A 16,490-nucleotide genomic window follows, 5' to 3' on the forward strand; every position below is an offset into this window, starting at 1 on the left:
CTCAAGGCTGCCTTGACCGAACTGGTGTAATCAATTGGCATGTAGATTAAAATCCCCCATGATAATTGCCGTACCATTTTTACCTGCATCAGTTATTTATTTGTTTATTATCTGCCCCACCGTGATGTTATTATTTGGTGGCCTATAGACTATGCCTATCAGTGACCCTTTTCTCTTTACTAAAGTCGTGACCACCCTGCAACCATGTCTCTGTAATGGTTACTAAATCATACTCATTCACGATTTGTGCCGTCAACTCATTTACCTTGTTTCGAATGCCATGAGCATTCAGGTAAAGTGCCCGTATGCTAGTTTTTAATGCCTTCTTTTTGAATCCTAACACCTCCATTAATAACATCTCCTGAGCTCTTCTTCCCCTTAACTATTTTCATAATTTTCCATGTAGTTGAACCCACCTTCCCACGTGCTAACCTGCTGCTTTGCTTCTCATTAACCATTATACTTCCCGTGGTTCCCCCTCACATGCTAGTTTAAAGTCCTTGTGACCACCCTATTTATCCTTTCTGCTGGAACACTGGTCCCAGATCGGTTCAGGTGAAGACCGTCCCAATGGTACAGATCCTTCCCGTTCCAATACTGATACCAATGCCCAATTAAATGGAGCCCCTCTTTCCCGCACCACTCCTTTAGCATGTGTTTACTTCCCAAATTCTGTTTCCCATTGTGACTTCCCCCGTTTCTGACTATAAGGGGCCTACATGAGTTTTTAAAATCAATCTTTTTCCCTTCACATACCAATAGAAACTTTTACAGTCAGTTTTAACGTTCCCTGCTACTTATTGTATTTTCCCCTTCTTAATCAATCCCTTGGTTCGTCTTTGCTGAATTTTAAACTGTTCCCACTCCTCAGGTCTTTGCTTTTTCTTGCTAATTTGTATGTCTCTTCTTTGAATCTAATACAGTCTCTAATTTCCCTTGTAAGACATGGTTTTTCCACAGTTCCCCTGCTCTTGCGCCAAATAGGAATAAACAACTTTTGGAGTTCACCTATTCGTTCTTTGAAGCCAGACATTGCCTGGCCACTGTCCTTCCTTTCAGTGGCGTTTACCAGTCAGTCACAGCCAGTTCATGCCTCATCCCATCACATTGTTATCTTTATTGAGGTTCAGGACCCTGGTCACAAAATCAACTACCTCACTATCCACCTGGATAAAGAATTCTATCATGTTATGGTCACTCATCACTCATCCCAAGGGTTCTGTCTCAACTAGATTGCCAATTAATCCTTTTTCATTGCGCAACACCCAGCCCAAGATGGCCTGTTCCCTTGTTGGTTCCTCATTACTGGTTCAGAATACTATCCCAGAAACACTCCATAAATTCCTCCTCCATTGCACTCACCCAACCTATATGCAGATTAAAGTCACCCATAATCAGATGTTTCTTGATCACATGCATCTATGATTTTCTGTCTAACGCTATTCCCAACATTACCACTGTAGATTGTGTACACCACCCGTACAAATGTTTTTTGCCACATGATGTTTCTTAACCCGGCCAGACAGATTCCACATAATCGGTGCTAATATCTTTCCTCAATAATTGTATCAATATCTTCTTTAATCAATAATGCAACTCCACCACCTTTTTCTTTCTGTCTGCCCTTCCTAAAAACTGAATAGGCTTCAACGTTTAGTTCCCATCCTTGGTCACCTTGGAGCCACGTCTCCATAATTCCAACTATATCATATCCCTTTACATCTGCCGAGTGGACTTTGAGCTGGAAACATGACATTTTAATGAGGTTAATACAGATATTAAGGATTTAACTGCATTCTGCTCCTAATAACAATGTTCTATATTACCAGCTTCCATGGCTTAACTGTCTAAAGCTTAAGAGGAGCTGGCCAAAAGAGTCAGGAAAATCCCAGATTTGATTTCCAGTTTGTATTCTTAGTTGAGAGATATTGGAGAAAAAGATGACCTACGCAAGTGAACACTTGCCTGGCGAAGTCACTCCTCTCCCCAAACAGTTAATCGCTCTAAACAAGAGACTGGCACTGGTTGTTGTTTGATTGTCTAGAATGAGGTAGGTTTTAACCATAAAAAGTAATTTCTTATTGTTTGTGACTGTATACTGTCTTAGCGTTTGAATTCCAAAGACTGGAAAAAGCAAGATAAGATCTGTCTGAGTTTTGATGTCTGTTATAGTAATAAATGTGGTTGGAAAAACTAGACAAATTGATTTTAATGACTCCAAATTAGTTAATGGATGTATTGTAGCACTAATAATACTTCAATCTTCCCAATTTGCTAATATAGTTCATTCAAACTGTAAAAGATATGACTAATAATTAAAGGTTTCAATGTATGAAGGTTAAAATACAACTTGAAACTTCATATCAAACCAGAAGAATTGACTGATCAGATTTCGACTCGAGAATATGGTCCAAGTATGGAAACACAAACTAACTGATAGCACTATGTATAGAAAGTATCTACAAAAAATGTTATCTTACTTAAAAACTGTTAATCTTTAACACCTTTCAACTCAGATGAAAGGGTTATTGTGGCCCAGATGTTACCTGATCTGCTGAGTGATCCCAGTACTTTTAATTACACATTTCCAGAAACCACAGCATTTTGCTTCATTTATGCACAAGTTTTGTGTTTGGATGAATTTTAAAACATCAGCGTTTGTGAATGCACTTGGTCTTCATGGCAAATATTTTCTGCTTGCTCATAATTCTAACTATGGCCAAAGTTTTCCAGCTCTTGCCACTGGTGGGATTTTCAAATTCTGCCAACAGCAACCCCTCGGCAGTCGAACAAGCGAACAACGGGAAAACCCATCGACGGCAACGGACTGCAAGCTCCCGCTGCCGGCCAATGGCAGCCCACGTCCATCACCACAAAACGTGCCACGGGGAAGGGAAAATCCTACCCTTTGGGCACGATTAAGCGTGCTCGTTAGCCATGGGCGCAAATCCACACCTCGCAGCTAAATAGGAGGCCAAAAATGGGATCAGCGCCGGCAAGATTTCAGGTTGTGATCTTCCAAGCCCCCTCTGATTCCCACCCAGGAAGGGTATGAGCTTGATTAACATGAATGCATGATCATATACTTAGCAGGCTGAATGTTATTTCTTCCACACTCATCCAATCTTCCCACCCTCCAACTGTGATGTTACGCTGGCATGAATCAACACTGCTCTTTAAAAATGGGAACCAGACTCCATGACCACTGAGAGACAGGAGATGAGCACCCTTGTGTCACCGAGCACCAGGGAGACGAAGGAGACAGAGGCCACTGGGGCAGTCTGTGGCATAAGAGTCTTGAGCAGGGGTGTTAGCACCAGGAGCACCGGGGTGGCGGGAGTGGGATGTGATGATGAGAGCCAATGGTTTTGGGGGGGGGGGGGGGGGGGGCGGGGGAGGCATGTCAACCTATGTATCAGCTGTCCAGGAGGCTTAAGTATATAAAGTATTACTGGAGTTTTATGCTTTTGAGGTCAGTAGCTCATTCTCATTTACATAATAAAATAAACATTTATGATCAACGAGACAGATTTCACTCTGGGACCTGGCTTGCTCAGCAATATCAGCCACAGCCACAACAGGAGATCAATCATTTCAGTCCCAGAACATCACTTAAGGAGCTTCTCGGAGTAGCGTCCCCTTGGTAAGCCCAACCAACTTCAGTTGCTTCATCGGTAACCTCCACATCTTAAGGTCAGAAGTAGGGACACTTGCTGATGATTGTATAGCCATTTTCAGGTCCTCACATCTTAAGGTCAGAAGTAGGGACACTTGCTGATGATTGTATAGCCATTTTCAGGTCCTCACGACACTGAAGCAGCCAGTGCCAAATATGCAGCAAAACCAAGATGACACTCTGGTTTGCCTGTATAAGTGCCAGATAACACAAAGTGCCAGGGAATGACCATCTTCAAAAAGAACAAATCTCACCATCTCCCCCCTGATATTCAATGGCATTACCATTGCTAAATCCCTTACAATCAACATCTTAGGGGGTTACCACTGACCAAAAACATAACTAAAAAATCATCTAAATACTGTGGCTCTGGGAGTAGGCCAGAGGCTGGGAATTCTGTGTCAAGTAAATCAACTCCTCATTCCCCAAGGTCTGAGGCACAAGTTAGGAGTGCAACGGATTACTCTGTTTGGCTGAATGACTGCAGCAACAACACTCAAGAAACTAAACACCAGCGATGACAAAGCGCCACCTCACCCACGATCTTAACACTCATTTCTGTTGGTTGCGACGATGCATACATTCAGGTATTTGCATGTTCGTTTCTGCCAAAAGCTAAGCCCTGGTTGCAGGCAGAAACATCATTATAGTGGCAACTGGCTCTTCAAACCGTCTCTTTTTCATCAAGATATAGCATGGAGATTTTATATTTCTGACTCTAACCATCTTATTGTTGCAGTGCTTACAAAATGATGCCAACAGCTCAGTGGCCAATATAAAAGAAAACTTTTCGTGCCAATTGTTCTCTGGCGAATTATCCATATGGTCAAGATTCATACGTAAACATCTGCACACTTGGAAGACTCTTTCATTGCAGGGGATATTTCAATCCAGCCTGATCCTGTCTTCATCTGTTGTGCATACATATGCACTTCCAGCATGATTCTAAGGATGGCATCTACAAAAAACCTTGGCAATTCTGCTTCCGGCATGATGTGCGGTAGAGGGCAATTGCAGCAACCTTATTTCCACACAGGCTGCTTCTAACTAACTCACTGAGGAAACTAGTTGAGACACCATTTCAACATAATTGGCACATTCAGATGATTTCAAAAGGGGGAAACAAACTTAATCAGTCTGCTGGTTTTAGTATTTGAAATCCTTTAATCAAGTGCCCCAAGTAATAGTTAAAACAAATTTTGTTACCCTTACTTATGTAATCATGTGTATTTAGCTCAAATTTTCCTTGCGCCCATTCACAAGGGCATTTTGACTACTACTTCAGATCTGAGCCCATCAGCTCTATTTTCCATTTTATTTCCTTTTTTAAAACAGAAAACTTCCTTTGTCTTTACTCATCCTAGTTTTCTCTCTCCAGCCTCCTTTTATTTCTCCCCTTCGGTACTCTGCTCCAAATCCCTATTCCAACCCTTGTTTTTAAACCATCTTATACTCCTGCTGCCATCCCGAACTTGACTCCCTCTTTGATAAGCCCACAGCATCTCTCAGCACCCTCTGAAAAGTGCATCAAGGCACTCAGCAACGTCACCTCGCAAGGAGCCCAAAGTGCTTCATTTTACATTATCTTGTTGACATTCCCACACAATGTGCTGGCTGGGATCTAACCTTGCCAAACTTCTCCCCCTCTAACCAACTCCTCCCATTGTTTATCCGATGGACTGTCGGTGTGGATCACCTGTCATCACCATCCCGGTTTGACCATCAACTTGAATATCACATGCAAATCAATGTCAAAGTTTGCTTTAATATGCCTGTGAAGCATCTTAGGGTGTTTTATTACATTAAAGGCATATTATGAATGCAAGCTATTACAAGCAAGTTAATTTTAATGTTTTCCAATATATAAGATGAAAAGTGGATCTTTTAATTTTACCATATTCTTTTTTTTTTAGAAAATATTTTATTGAAGCATTTGTAATTTTCAGTTTAACAAATTAACATTCTAAACAGCCTAGCGGCCCGACACACGCAACAGTATTACAATAACATAACCAACTAGCCACCCCCCGCCCTATCTCCTAACTACCCGTATATTAGATTCCGTCTCTTATGTTACACTGCCATGCCTCTCATTTTTCTCCCCCTTTACCCCCTCCCCTCTCTTTCTGCTGACGTTCAGTTTTCCTTCAAAAAGTTGATGAACAGCTGCCACCTCCAAGCAAACCCCTGAATTGACCCTCTCAAGGCGAACTTAAGGCAAACCTAATCATTTCCAGCCCGAGAAACTCTGCCATGTTGCTAACCCACACCCCCTGACTTTGGAGGCTCAGAGTCCTTCCATCCTAGCAAAATCCGTCTCCGGGCCACCAGGGAGACAAAGGCCAAAACATCGGCTTCTCTCCCGTCCCGGGCCGCCGGATTCTCCGATACCCCAAATATTGCCATTTCTGGACTCAGAGTCACTCTCCCTTTCAGGACCTCTGACATGATGTCCACAAATCCCTGCAACTTCGGACATGCCCAGAACATGTGTACATGGTTTGCCGGGTTAGCCCCACACCACCCGCACCTATCCTCCACTTCCTCAAAAACCTACTCATCCAGGCCACAGTCATATGAGCGCTATAGAACATAGAACTGTACAGCATAGTACAGGCCCTTCAGCCCACGATGTACCTTGAACTGGAGCAGGCTAAGCCTGACACACGACGAGGATGAACTGACTCGCTTCAAGGCCTTTTCCAATAGTCCAACTTCCAACTCCCTTCCCAACTCCTCCTTCCACTTTCTCTTCACCTCCCTACTCAATGAAGATATCCCCAAATCTCGCAATCCCTGCCCGCTGCCACCTCTTAAAGCCCCCGTCCAACCCCGCCGGAACAAACAGGTGATTATCAGGGATCGGTGACCACACTGACGCCCCCTCCAATCTCATGTGCTGTCTCCATTGTCCCCACACCCTCAGGGCTGCCACCACCACCGGGCTTGAGGAGTACTGAGCCGACAAGAATGGCAGGGGCGCCGTTAGTAAAGCCTCCAAACTCGTACCCTTGCAAGATGCCACCTCCACTCTCTCTCAAAATTTTACCATATCCTTATAATGCATCACAAACCAATGATGATTTTTTTTTAATAACATTGCTGTTGCCCAATATATTTACACCGCAACTTACTTCCATTCTAACCATCATTGTAATGTTAAGAGTGTAGACAGAAGTCTGAAATCGTAAAAATTCTGGTGGAAATTACTCCGGTTTTAATTGGCCAAACCATATCTCTTCTTACAGGAAAACATAAAAGAGGAACAAAAGAGAGACCATTGATAACAGCAAGAGCTACAAAGGAGGTTGAATTGAAAACATGCGGCAGATTTACAATCTAACTGGAGAAAAGGTGATCTCAATGAAACCTACAAAATATTCAAAGGAATAGACAGGGTAGATGCTTTCCTTGGGTGGGGAGTCAAGAATGAGAGGGTACAATTCAAAAATAAGAGGGATGCCACTTAGGACTGTTGCTAACTTTGGTTGGCTTAATTGGCTCTGTTTTATAACCTTTGCTCTCGAGTCGCCAGGTATCTTTATGATACCGCCACGAGGTTCAAGTTCAAGTAATGGTCAATGACTCAATACACCGATTAGTAAGATTCAAATCAAAGCACATTTATTATACACAGTAATCGCTACTCATGCACAAATTCTACGTCTAAGCTACTTCTAAGACTAACAGGCCTACTTAGCTTCGGACTGGCCCACCAGGTCAGGGGAACAAATGGCCTTTCGTTCGGGTTCTGAGTCTGCGGGATTCGAAGTTGGTACGGATTGGTAGCCAGGAGCGCCTATCTCGTAGCGAGTGTTGACTTGAGACTTACTGGATCTCGGCGGCAGTTGAACCGGTCACGGTCAAGGTTGGTTCACGTTGCTGTGTGACCCGGTCAAGAAGAACGATTTGAACTTGGGGGCTTAACTTTATAGTCCCCAGGGGCTTCCCGCCTTTCGGGGCGGACCCTGTACCTGGTTCCAAGTGATTGGACTTCGTTCCAATCGCTTGGTTCGATTTCTCCAGTACTGGAGCGGTTCCCTGATCGATGGCCGGTCTTGAGGTGTCCGTTAACCTCCTTTGTGTTGGCTCCTGCTGGCGCCGGGGAGTCTGGCTTAGCTTTGTTTGTCCCAAATGTTGCGATTGTTCCCGGGGATTGCTTATTAGTATGTAGATGGCTGCTACATTATTATGCAGATGGCTGCTTGTATCGATGCTGTCTGGGCTTTTGCAGAGTTTAATAACTTGCACCTGCTGGTTTCTGCCTGTGTTGGTTGAATTTCCCTTCAGCCTTTGCTGTTCTCCATTTTAAATCGGGACTTGGCCAACCCAGGTGGCTACAGGACCGAGATGAGGAAAGAGTACTTTTTACCCGGAGGGTTGTGAATCGTTGGAATTCTCTACCGCGGAGGACTGTGGAAGCTGTCATTGAGTTTGTTTAAAGTAGAGATTGATCGATTTCAGATTAACAATAAGTAAAGGGTTATAGGGATCGTGAATGTAAAATGTATTGAAGTGTCCAGTGTGCCATGATCGTAATAAATAGCGGAGTAGGCTGAATCACCTACTCCTATTCCAATGAATGATCATCAAAGGAACGACACAGAACTCCACAAGTTAATCAAAACATTTTAGCCTCAAAATTAATTTAAATGTACTTTTTAAACACACAAAATGGCATATCTCTTAAAAATTGTTATGAGCATGACTATAGACATTACCAGTCAGCTTGGTGTTCAAAATATATGGGTAATGCAAAATAAAATGTGATGCTATTGAGAAGTATTATTTTGATCCTGCTCAGCGATTTTCTTTTCAAACAAATCTTCTACAACCACATTATAGAGCAAAGATCAAAGAATCATTTTCATAGAGGTTTAAGAAAATGAACACCTACCAGATAATTTTATACCCTCTGCAAGTCCGTAAGGAAGGTAGGCAAAGATGATCATCATCCCAAACTCGAGTGATGGAGTCTTTCGGAGGTCTATGTGCTTCAATAGGTAAATACTTAAATATTAAGAAAAACAAATGCTTACTGATTCAGGTACACAAGTATAAATGAGCCATTTGCAAGTTGTGTTCAGTTCTCAGTTTTGCAAATGCCAAATCCCCACTTCAACATCCTGACTTGGAATTATATCGTCATTCCTTCACTGGTGCTGGGTCAAATGCTGGAACTTCATTGCCATCCTTGTGGATGTATTTGTACTGCATGGACTGTATCAGTTCAAAAAGGTGGCTCACCTCAAGGGCAATTAGGGGAAGGTAATAAATGCTGAGCGAGCCACATTCTGTGAATGAGTACATTTTAAAATATTTATAAAGCTGTTACTGTTTCCTTTCATTGTACTTTATACTGAATTAGCAGAGTGGCACAGTGGTTAGCACTGCTGCCTCACAGCACCAAGGACCCAGGTTAAATTCTGGCCTCGGGTGACCGTGTGCGTAGAGTTTGCACGTTTCCCCCAGCGTCTGCACACGTTTCCTCCAGGTGCTCCAGTTTCCTCCCACTGTCCAAAGATGTGCAGGTTAGGTGCATTGGCCATTCTAAAATTGCCCCTTAGTGTCCAACGATGTGCAGGTTAGGTAGAGTTACAGGGATAGGGTAGGGGAAGTGGGCCAAGGTGGGGTGCTCTTTCTGAGGATCGGTGTGGACTCGATGGGCCAAATGACCTCCTTCTGAATTGTAGGGACTCTATAGATTCTATGGAAGTGGTATTGTATCTCAGACAGCCCAAGGATGCAAGATTTATAAAATGGGTTTTACCTGTCACACATTACATACAAATATCAAGACTGAAGTTCTGTGATGATAGTTTGAAAGCTCAAGTTTAAAATGCCGCTCCCATATTTTAGAGCATGTATGAACTTATTTATTTTAAATGGGCTAAGTCCCCTCTAAAACAGCTGAGAATGGATCTTCAACAAATATTTTAAGCAAGCATTCCATAGTATCTCTAACCTAATTGTTTCTGACGCCACCAATCTGTCCCTGTTCACTATTGCCTCTAGTGGGGCAGGAAAAACGTACGTAGTACAGAATATCTAAGTCTTGGTGCCATATAAACAGATAATTAAATGATAAATAAAACCTGATCTTAGAGAAGGCTGAGTGGGAACCTGATTGAGGTGTACAAAATTATGAGACAGATAGGGTAGATAGGAAGAAACTTGTCCCCTTAGTAGAGGGGTCAATAACCAAGGGTAATATAGACTACGTATACATATTTATGTAGGGGCAGGAGATTTAGAGGGGATTTAAGAGCAGTTTTACCCGGAGGATGGTGGGACTTTGGAACTCCACATCTGAAAGGGTGTTAAGAGGCAGGGACCCTCACATTTAAGGAGCATTTAGATGAGCACTTGAAACACCACAGCATGCAAGGCTGCAGACCAAACGCTGGAGAATGGGATTAGAATATATAGGTGTTTGAAAGTTGGCGCAGACACAATGGGCTGTAGGGCCTCTTTTAGTGCTGTAAAACTATGTCTCTAACCTAACGGATACCAATATCAGGCTATGAAAATAGTACAATACGCAGGAGTTCTGTAGAAATAATCCCACAACTTCCTTGGAGTGGCAATCACCATAAGATTGCCATTGGGGGGGGGGGGGGGGGGGGGGGTTTGAAGGATGTCCTGTACGGGGCTCGGTCTGGGTTTTTTTAAGTAGTTACGCTCAAGTTAGAAGTGCCATTTTTCTTCCAACTCTTTCAGAGTAACTATGAGGGCAGAACTGGCAGAACCATCTGAAGTTCGCGATTTGAATCGCCTTGTTGGATGATTCCCAGTCCAGCGCACTTGTCCAGAGCAAGTTGGGTCTTTTGGATAATTGGCGAGTAAACCTAGAGGGATTCCCCAGCACATCATTGGGATGCCCCCAAATGCGATGCTGGGGAGCTAGGAAGTTATGGTTTCTTAAGGTAGTTTGGTAAGACTTTTTAATATACATGTTCATCTCTTTTGTCAAGTCATGTCTATTGGTATCAAGAATATATCAATTGGAATGCTAATATTCCCAAGAAGCAAAAAAAGATATCAATGCAGAGATGAGACCAGTGAGTGTTCCAAGTGCTGCAGATCCAAAAAACATCTTCAGGAAATAGGCCAATGCCTGTAAGAAAGTTTGCCATCCACTCACATCATGTGCATTTTCTCTGGCTAAGCCTTCTGCCGTGCTGGAATACAGTATTTAAACATACATTGTTAAAATAATATGAAATAATATGAAATTGTTCAGTATTTGCATCACTTTGCGTGCTTCCCAATATTTGTCAGAATTGATGTTAAACAAACATGATATATCCCTGGTCAGGGAAATTACATGTAAAATGTAAACTCGTAACCAGGATTAACAGAAACAATACACATTTAAGGGAGGACCGCACCAAAAAGATGGTGATACTATCTAGCAATGAATGTTCCAGATATTAAGTATCTACTGTAACTATTAAGCAAATTTATCTGTTCAATGCACTTGGGATATGAAAAATGGAGGAATAGGAAATGAAAACTTACTTTGTAAGGACTATAGAAACTGCATCATTGAGGATGCTCTCCCCAAATACCAACATGTTCAGGACAGGATCCACATTCAGAGCATTAAAAATTGCAATTGTAGCTACTGGGTCAACAGCAGATATTAGGGAACCAAATGCAAAACTGCAAAACATAAACAGTTCAACAGCACAGATAAGGAACCATAGAAAAACCTCAATCATTCCTCATACAAGAAACATTTATTCTAAAGAACTGTGCAGTTTATATTTTTCAGCACAAGTAAAGCTAACTGAAAAATGCAATTTAATTTCAAACTGCAAGATAACCTATGTATATTATATGAAACATGAGTTATAGGATGAAAGCTTTTGTTCTCCAAAATCCTGCTGCCAAGCTTTCAAGGTTTCTTGAGGTTGGCTAGTTATATATTCAAGCCAAGCACCCAAACCAAAGTGAATCTGCCTGCAACAGCTTGCTTTAGAGAGGAATAACATACTGCGACAACTGCGACAACAATCCGGAGTTAATTGCTGCTGGACAAGGAGCAGGGAATGGCTGCCAGGAAGAAATGGGCTCTATTGTTGGATGCACGAAAAGGTGAAGATCTCACTCAGTTCTAATATTTTCATAATCAGAGTCTGCAGATTAATTTGAACAATGGACTCCGCTAAGTTACCAGAGGGTAACCAGCACTTGTTCTATCACATCTCTGGATCAGTCAGTAGCTTCAGGAAAGGGCGAATATGATTCATATGATCAGAGTCTTTAATGTGGTATACTCTCAGAATCATCCATGAAAAGCTTAATACTTTCCCCATGATCCATGAAGAGTTATGATCGCTGGACTTTATACGGTCATTATGGTTTCACATGTTGGAAGCCCATTCGAAATTGCTCAGAAAATTGTGCGAAGAGGTCTTTGTTTAAAAGTACACTGGAAAATTCACCCCGGCACGACAGAGAGAAGAGAGCCTGTTGAATCATGGGGAGACATGTTGGACTCTAAATACAAGGCCACACATCTGTTAAATACAAGGCCACACATCTGTTGAGAATGTAATAAATGGTTGTGTTAAATTACTGGGGAATACTTTTGTAGGTTAGGGTTTCAATTACATACTAAGTAATGTTTAGTGAATATTGATTTTAATTTTAAAAGTCTTACAATGTGAAACCTTGTTTTGCGATTCTGCTGTTGGTCACTGGGGAATTTTAATCTTTTTTAAAAATGTATTGGTCTCCACCGGAGTCATAACAAAACCCACAGAAAGCAACAATTAACTGAAATTGTGAAAGCTCTTGAATATGTTTTAAAATTCTCCAGGACATCTTCAAATTAGAGAGTAGCTCCCATCGTCACATCTCACCTCTTGAAAAAAAGGTTATATTTTAGTTACAAAACATCCAACAGTTTCTGACAGCACTCAAGTAGGCAATATTAGGGTCTGAAAATTATTTAAAATGCGAAGCTCGCAATTGCAAACGTTATTCAACCGAGAACAAAATGATCAATTTACAGAATGATAGTTTTCAAAATAATTACCTGTCTGTCACTGTGAGTTTATAGATAACTTCAGCCTAATATGAGGGGGGAGTGAAATAAACGAAAATCAGAAGTCAAAAATCAAAGTTTTTTGGCTTTTTTGCCACAAGATTTTGATATTAACTATATTAAAATCTGACATAAGCTACATTTAGCTTCTAAGAGGTTAAATTTGCAATAAAGCAGCACTGCGAGACGAGGAGTAAAATTGCAATTTAAATGTACACGATCCAGAATGATTGAGGCAAGTGTCAGCTTAGGTAAGTGATGGCATTTACTTCGGACTCAATTTTTACTACACAACCAATCTAGATCAACACTTAAAATAATACAGGACTCATCTGGTATTACAGGGGAGGGAACATCATTCGGATCAGAAAGGTTCAGGTTGACAAATTAAATATTCCAGAGGCCTATTGGAAAAAGACCAGAAGAGTTTGCCAAGTTTCCTGACCTAGCATTCTACCCTCAAACACCATGACCAAATCAGGTTAATTGTCATTTATCTTATTGCTGCTTGTGGCACCCTACTTTGTGCAAATTGGTTGCCCCATTTGTCTGCAATACAACAGTTGCTGCACTTCAGAAACTTGTTGTTGATAGTAATGCCCTGAAGATATGAAAGGTGCTATATCAAATCAATTTTTCTTGCACTAGGTTAGTTCAGAATTTCTGTTGAAGATAAATGGAGGACATGATCGTAAAGGTCAAATTTGAGGATAATCACCAGTTCATTGGGAATTTGTATTCCCCATACTTGAACTTACATTTATAATGGAACATGGACGTTGCTGGATTTATCTGCCTTGTTACAACTGCAATGTATTCTTCAACTTCAGACACATTCCCATTGTCCTCGTCAAGGTTTTACCTAACCTTCCTCTTCCAACTGCAGCATGTTGTCTCCTCTCCCCAAAATATAATTGGGCTGCATTTCATCATTACTTTGTAAAATATAGTGGAGATGTAAAATAGGACACTCTCAGACTTGTCCAAGCAGCAGCATTTTTACTTCATTAAGATTGAAAGGTTAACTCAATGGTTCCAAAATCTATTGATCTCATCTCGATATTCCATTAAATCACGGTGAGTGACGGTTGTGGATTAAATGTATTAGAATAGAATCACTGAATTGCTCCAGTGCAGGAGGCGGCCGTTTGGGCCATTGAGTCTGCACTGACCCTATGAAAGAGCACCCTATCAAGGGCCAATCACCCACTCTAGTACCGTGCTAACCACGGTGCTGCCCTAGTTACTAGAAGCAACTTTTAGGATACTTAATATCTATTCATTTGATGTGATGCTGACAGGTTACAAATTCATGTAACTAACAGAATGGTAAGCATTTCCGTTCTTTTATAATAGATATCGTTAGATCACTTCGTTTCCACAGAGTCGAGTCCAGTTGTCAAGTTTCAATGGCTTTATTCAGCACTCAAAAGGTGTGGCACAGTTACACTTCTTTAGCTGTTCCCAAGGCAGAGAGAGTGAGAGCTGCCCGCGCACTTAGTTCATATACCCGTGATGTCACTGGTCTTAACCCAAACTGCACTGCCAGGCCCTGATTGGTCTTCACTGGGACTGGAGCGGAGGTTGTCCCCAATGGTGGTCGGGGGGCACATCATTGGCGGCATGACGGTAGTGGGCAGCACAGTAGCACAGTGGTTAGCGCAGTTGCTTCACAGCTCCAGGGTCCCAGGTTCGATCCCCGGCTTGGGTCACTGTCTGTGCGGAGTCTGCACATCCTCCCAGTGTCTGCGTGGGTTTCCTCCGGGTGCTCCGGTTTCCTCCCACAGTCCAAAGATGTGCAGGTTAGGTGGATTGGCCATGATAAAGTGCCCTTACTGTCCAAAAAGGTGAGGTGGGGTTACTGGGTTACAGGGATAGAGTGGAGGCGTGGGCTTAAGTAGGGTGCTCTTTCCAAGAGCCGATGCAGACTCGATGGGCCGAATGGCCTCCTTCTGCACTATAAATTCTGTCTATGAAAACTCTATGACATCAGACATCGGTGTCAGGTGGGCTGCAGGGCCAAAATCAGGAGATGGTGGTGGCCATTTTGATCGGACGCCAGAGGAGGGGGTGGTGGCGGTCACACCGTGGGGAGATGCTACCCGGCCTCCTGATCGAGGATCGGACGCTGGCGGAGGTGGTGGCAGCGGCCACTATTGCCCCCAACAAACATGGCGCGGAGCTAACTGCTCATGCAGGCACCAGCACTAACTGCACATGCTCCATCATCCACCTCCTTGGATTCCGTTCACAACTAGAATCGCAAAAGGTAGAGATTACCCGGTTCCCTCTCCAATCTCCTGACTTGGGGATGCCCGTTGTATGACATTGCACGCACTGCGAGACATTTGATTAATGCAATTATTTTTTTAAAATATATCTTTATTGAAGCATTTGCAAAATTTTTATATCAACAAAACAATAATAGCATAAACATCAACATGGTAAACTAGACAATTCCCACCCAACTCCTTCTGTACATCCCTTAACCATATTGCACCTACCCAACCCCCCTCCTCCCCTTCAGGATGCTGCTTCTGCTGACATATTAATTTTCCCCGAGAAAGTCGACGAATGGCTGTCACCTCCAAGAGAGTCCCAGCATTGACCCCCTCAAGGCAAACTTTATTTTCTCCAGCTTGAGAAACCCAGCCATGTCACTGACCCAAGTCTCCACACTTGGGGGTTTTGAGTCCCTCCACATTAAAAGGATCAATTTCCGGGCTACCAGGGAGGCAAAGGCCAAAACGTCGGCCTCTTTCACTCCCTGAACTCCCGGGTCTTCTGATACTCCAAAGATCGCTATCTCTGGACTCGGCACCACCGGCGTACCTAGCACCTTGGACATTGTCTTGGCAAACCCCTGCCAGAATCCTCCAAGCTTCAGGCATGCCCAAAACATGTGGACATGGTTTGCTGGGCTTCCCGCACACCTCGCACATCTATCTTCGACTCTGAAAAACCAGTGCATCCTCGCCACCATGTGTAACACCTTAAACTGTATTAGACTGAGCCTAGCACATGAGGAGGCGGAATTAACCCTGCCTAGGGCGTCCACCCACAGACCCTCTTAACTCCCCACCTAGTTACTCCTCCCACTTGTCCTTCAGTTCCTCCACCAGCGTCTCCTCAGTCTCCAACAACTCCTGATAGATATCCGACACTTTCCCCTCCCCCACCCAGGTACCGGACACTACTCTGTCCTGTGTCCCCCGTAGCGGGATCAGCGGGAAAGCCAACACCTGTTTCCTCAGAAAGTCCCGGACATGTAAATATCTGAAACCATTCCCCGGCGGCAGCTTGAACTTGTCCTCCAGCGCCTTCAGACTGGGAAAACTCCCATCTATTAATTGATCTCACGTCCTCCTAATTCCTGCTCTCTGCCAACTTCGGAACCCGCCATCTATCCTGCCCAGCGCGAACCTGTGGCTGTTGCAAATCGGGGTCCAGGCTGATGCACCCTCCACCTTCTCATACCTCCTCCATTGCCCCCAGATCCTCAATGCCACCACCACTGGGCTAGTGGAGTACCGGGCCGGCGAGAACGGCAGAGGTGCCGTTACCAGTGCTCCCAAACTGGTGCCTTTGCATGATGCCGCCTCCATCCACTCCCATGCCGACCCCTCCCCCATTACCCACTTCCTAATCATCGCTCTATTCGCCACCCAGTAGTAATTGCAGAACTTCGGCAGCACCAAGCCACCCTCCCCCCCCGACTGCGCTCCAACAAGATTTTCTTCACCCGCGGGGCTTTATTCG

The 16,490-nt window shown here is 43.3% G+C and overlaps 1 protein-coding gene across 1 annotated transcript in view; it reads right to left on the reverse strand.

Moving 5' to 3' along the window:
• slc9a8 (solute carrier family 9 member 8) overlaps positions 1-16,490 on the reverse strand; it is a 111,638-nt gene that overhangs the window by 53,651 nt on the left and 41,497 nt on the right. The window contains exons 7-10 of the mRNA XM_072514757.1: positions 12,723-12,757; positions 11,198-11,341; positions 10,719-10,857; positions 8,574-8,679 (exon numbers count right to left, since the gene is read on the reverse strand). Of these exons, the coding sequence (XP_072370858.1) occupies positions 8,574-8,679; positions 10,719-10,857; positions 11,198-11,341; positions 12,723-12,757 (424 nt within the window). The remainder of the gene's footprint in view (positions 1-8,573; positions 8,680-10,718; positions 10,858-11,197; positions 11,342-12,722; positions 12,758-16,490) is intronic.

This window comes from Scyliorhinus torazame, chromosome 8 (genome assembly GCF_047496885.1).
Source record: "Scyliorhinus torazame isolate Kashiwa2021f chromosome 8, sScyTor2.1, whole genome shotgun sequence".
NCBI classification, from domain to species: Eukaryota; Metazoa; Chordata; class Chondrichthyes; order Carcharhiniformes; family Scyliorhinidae; genus Scyliorhinus; species Scyliorhinus torazame.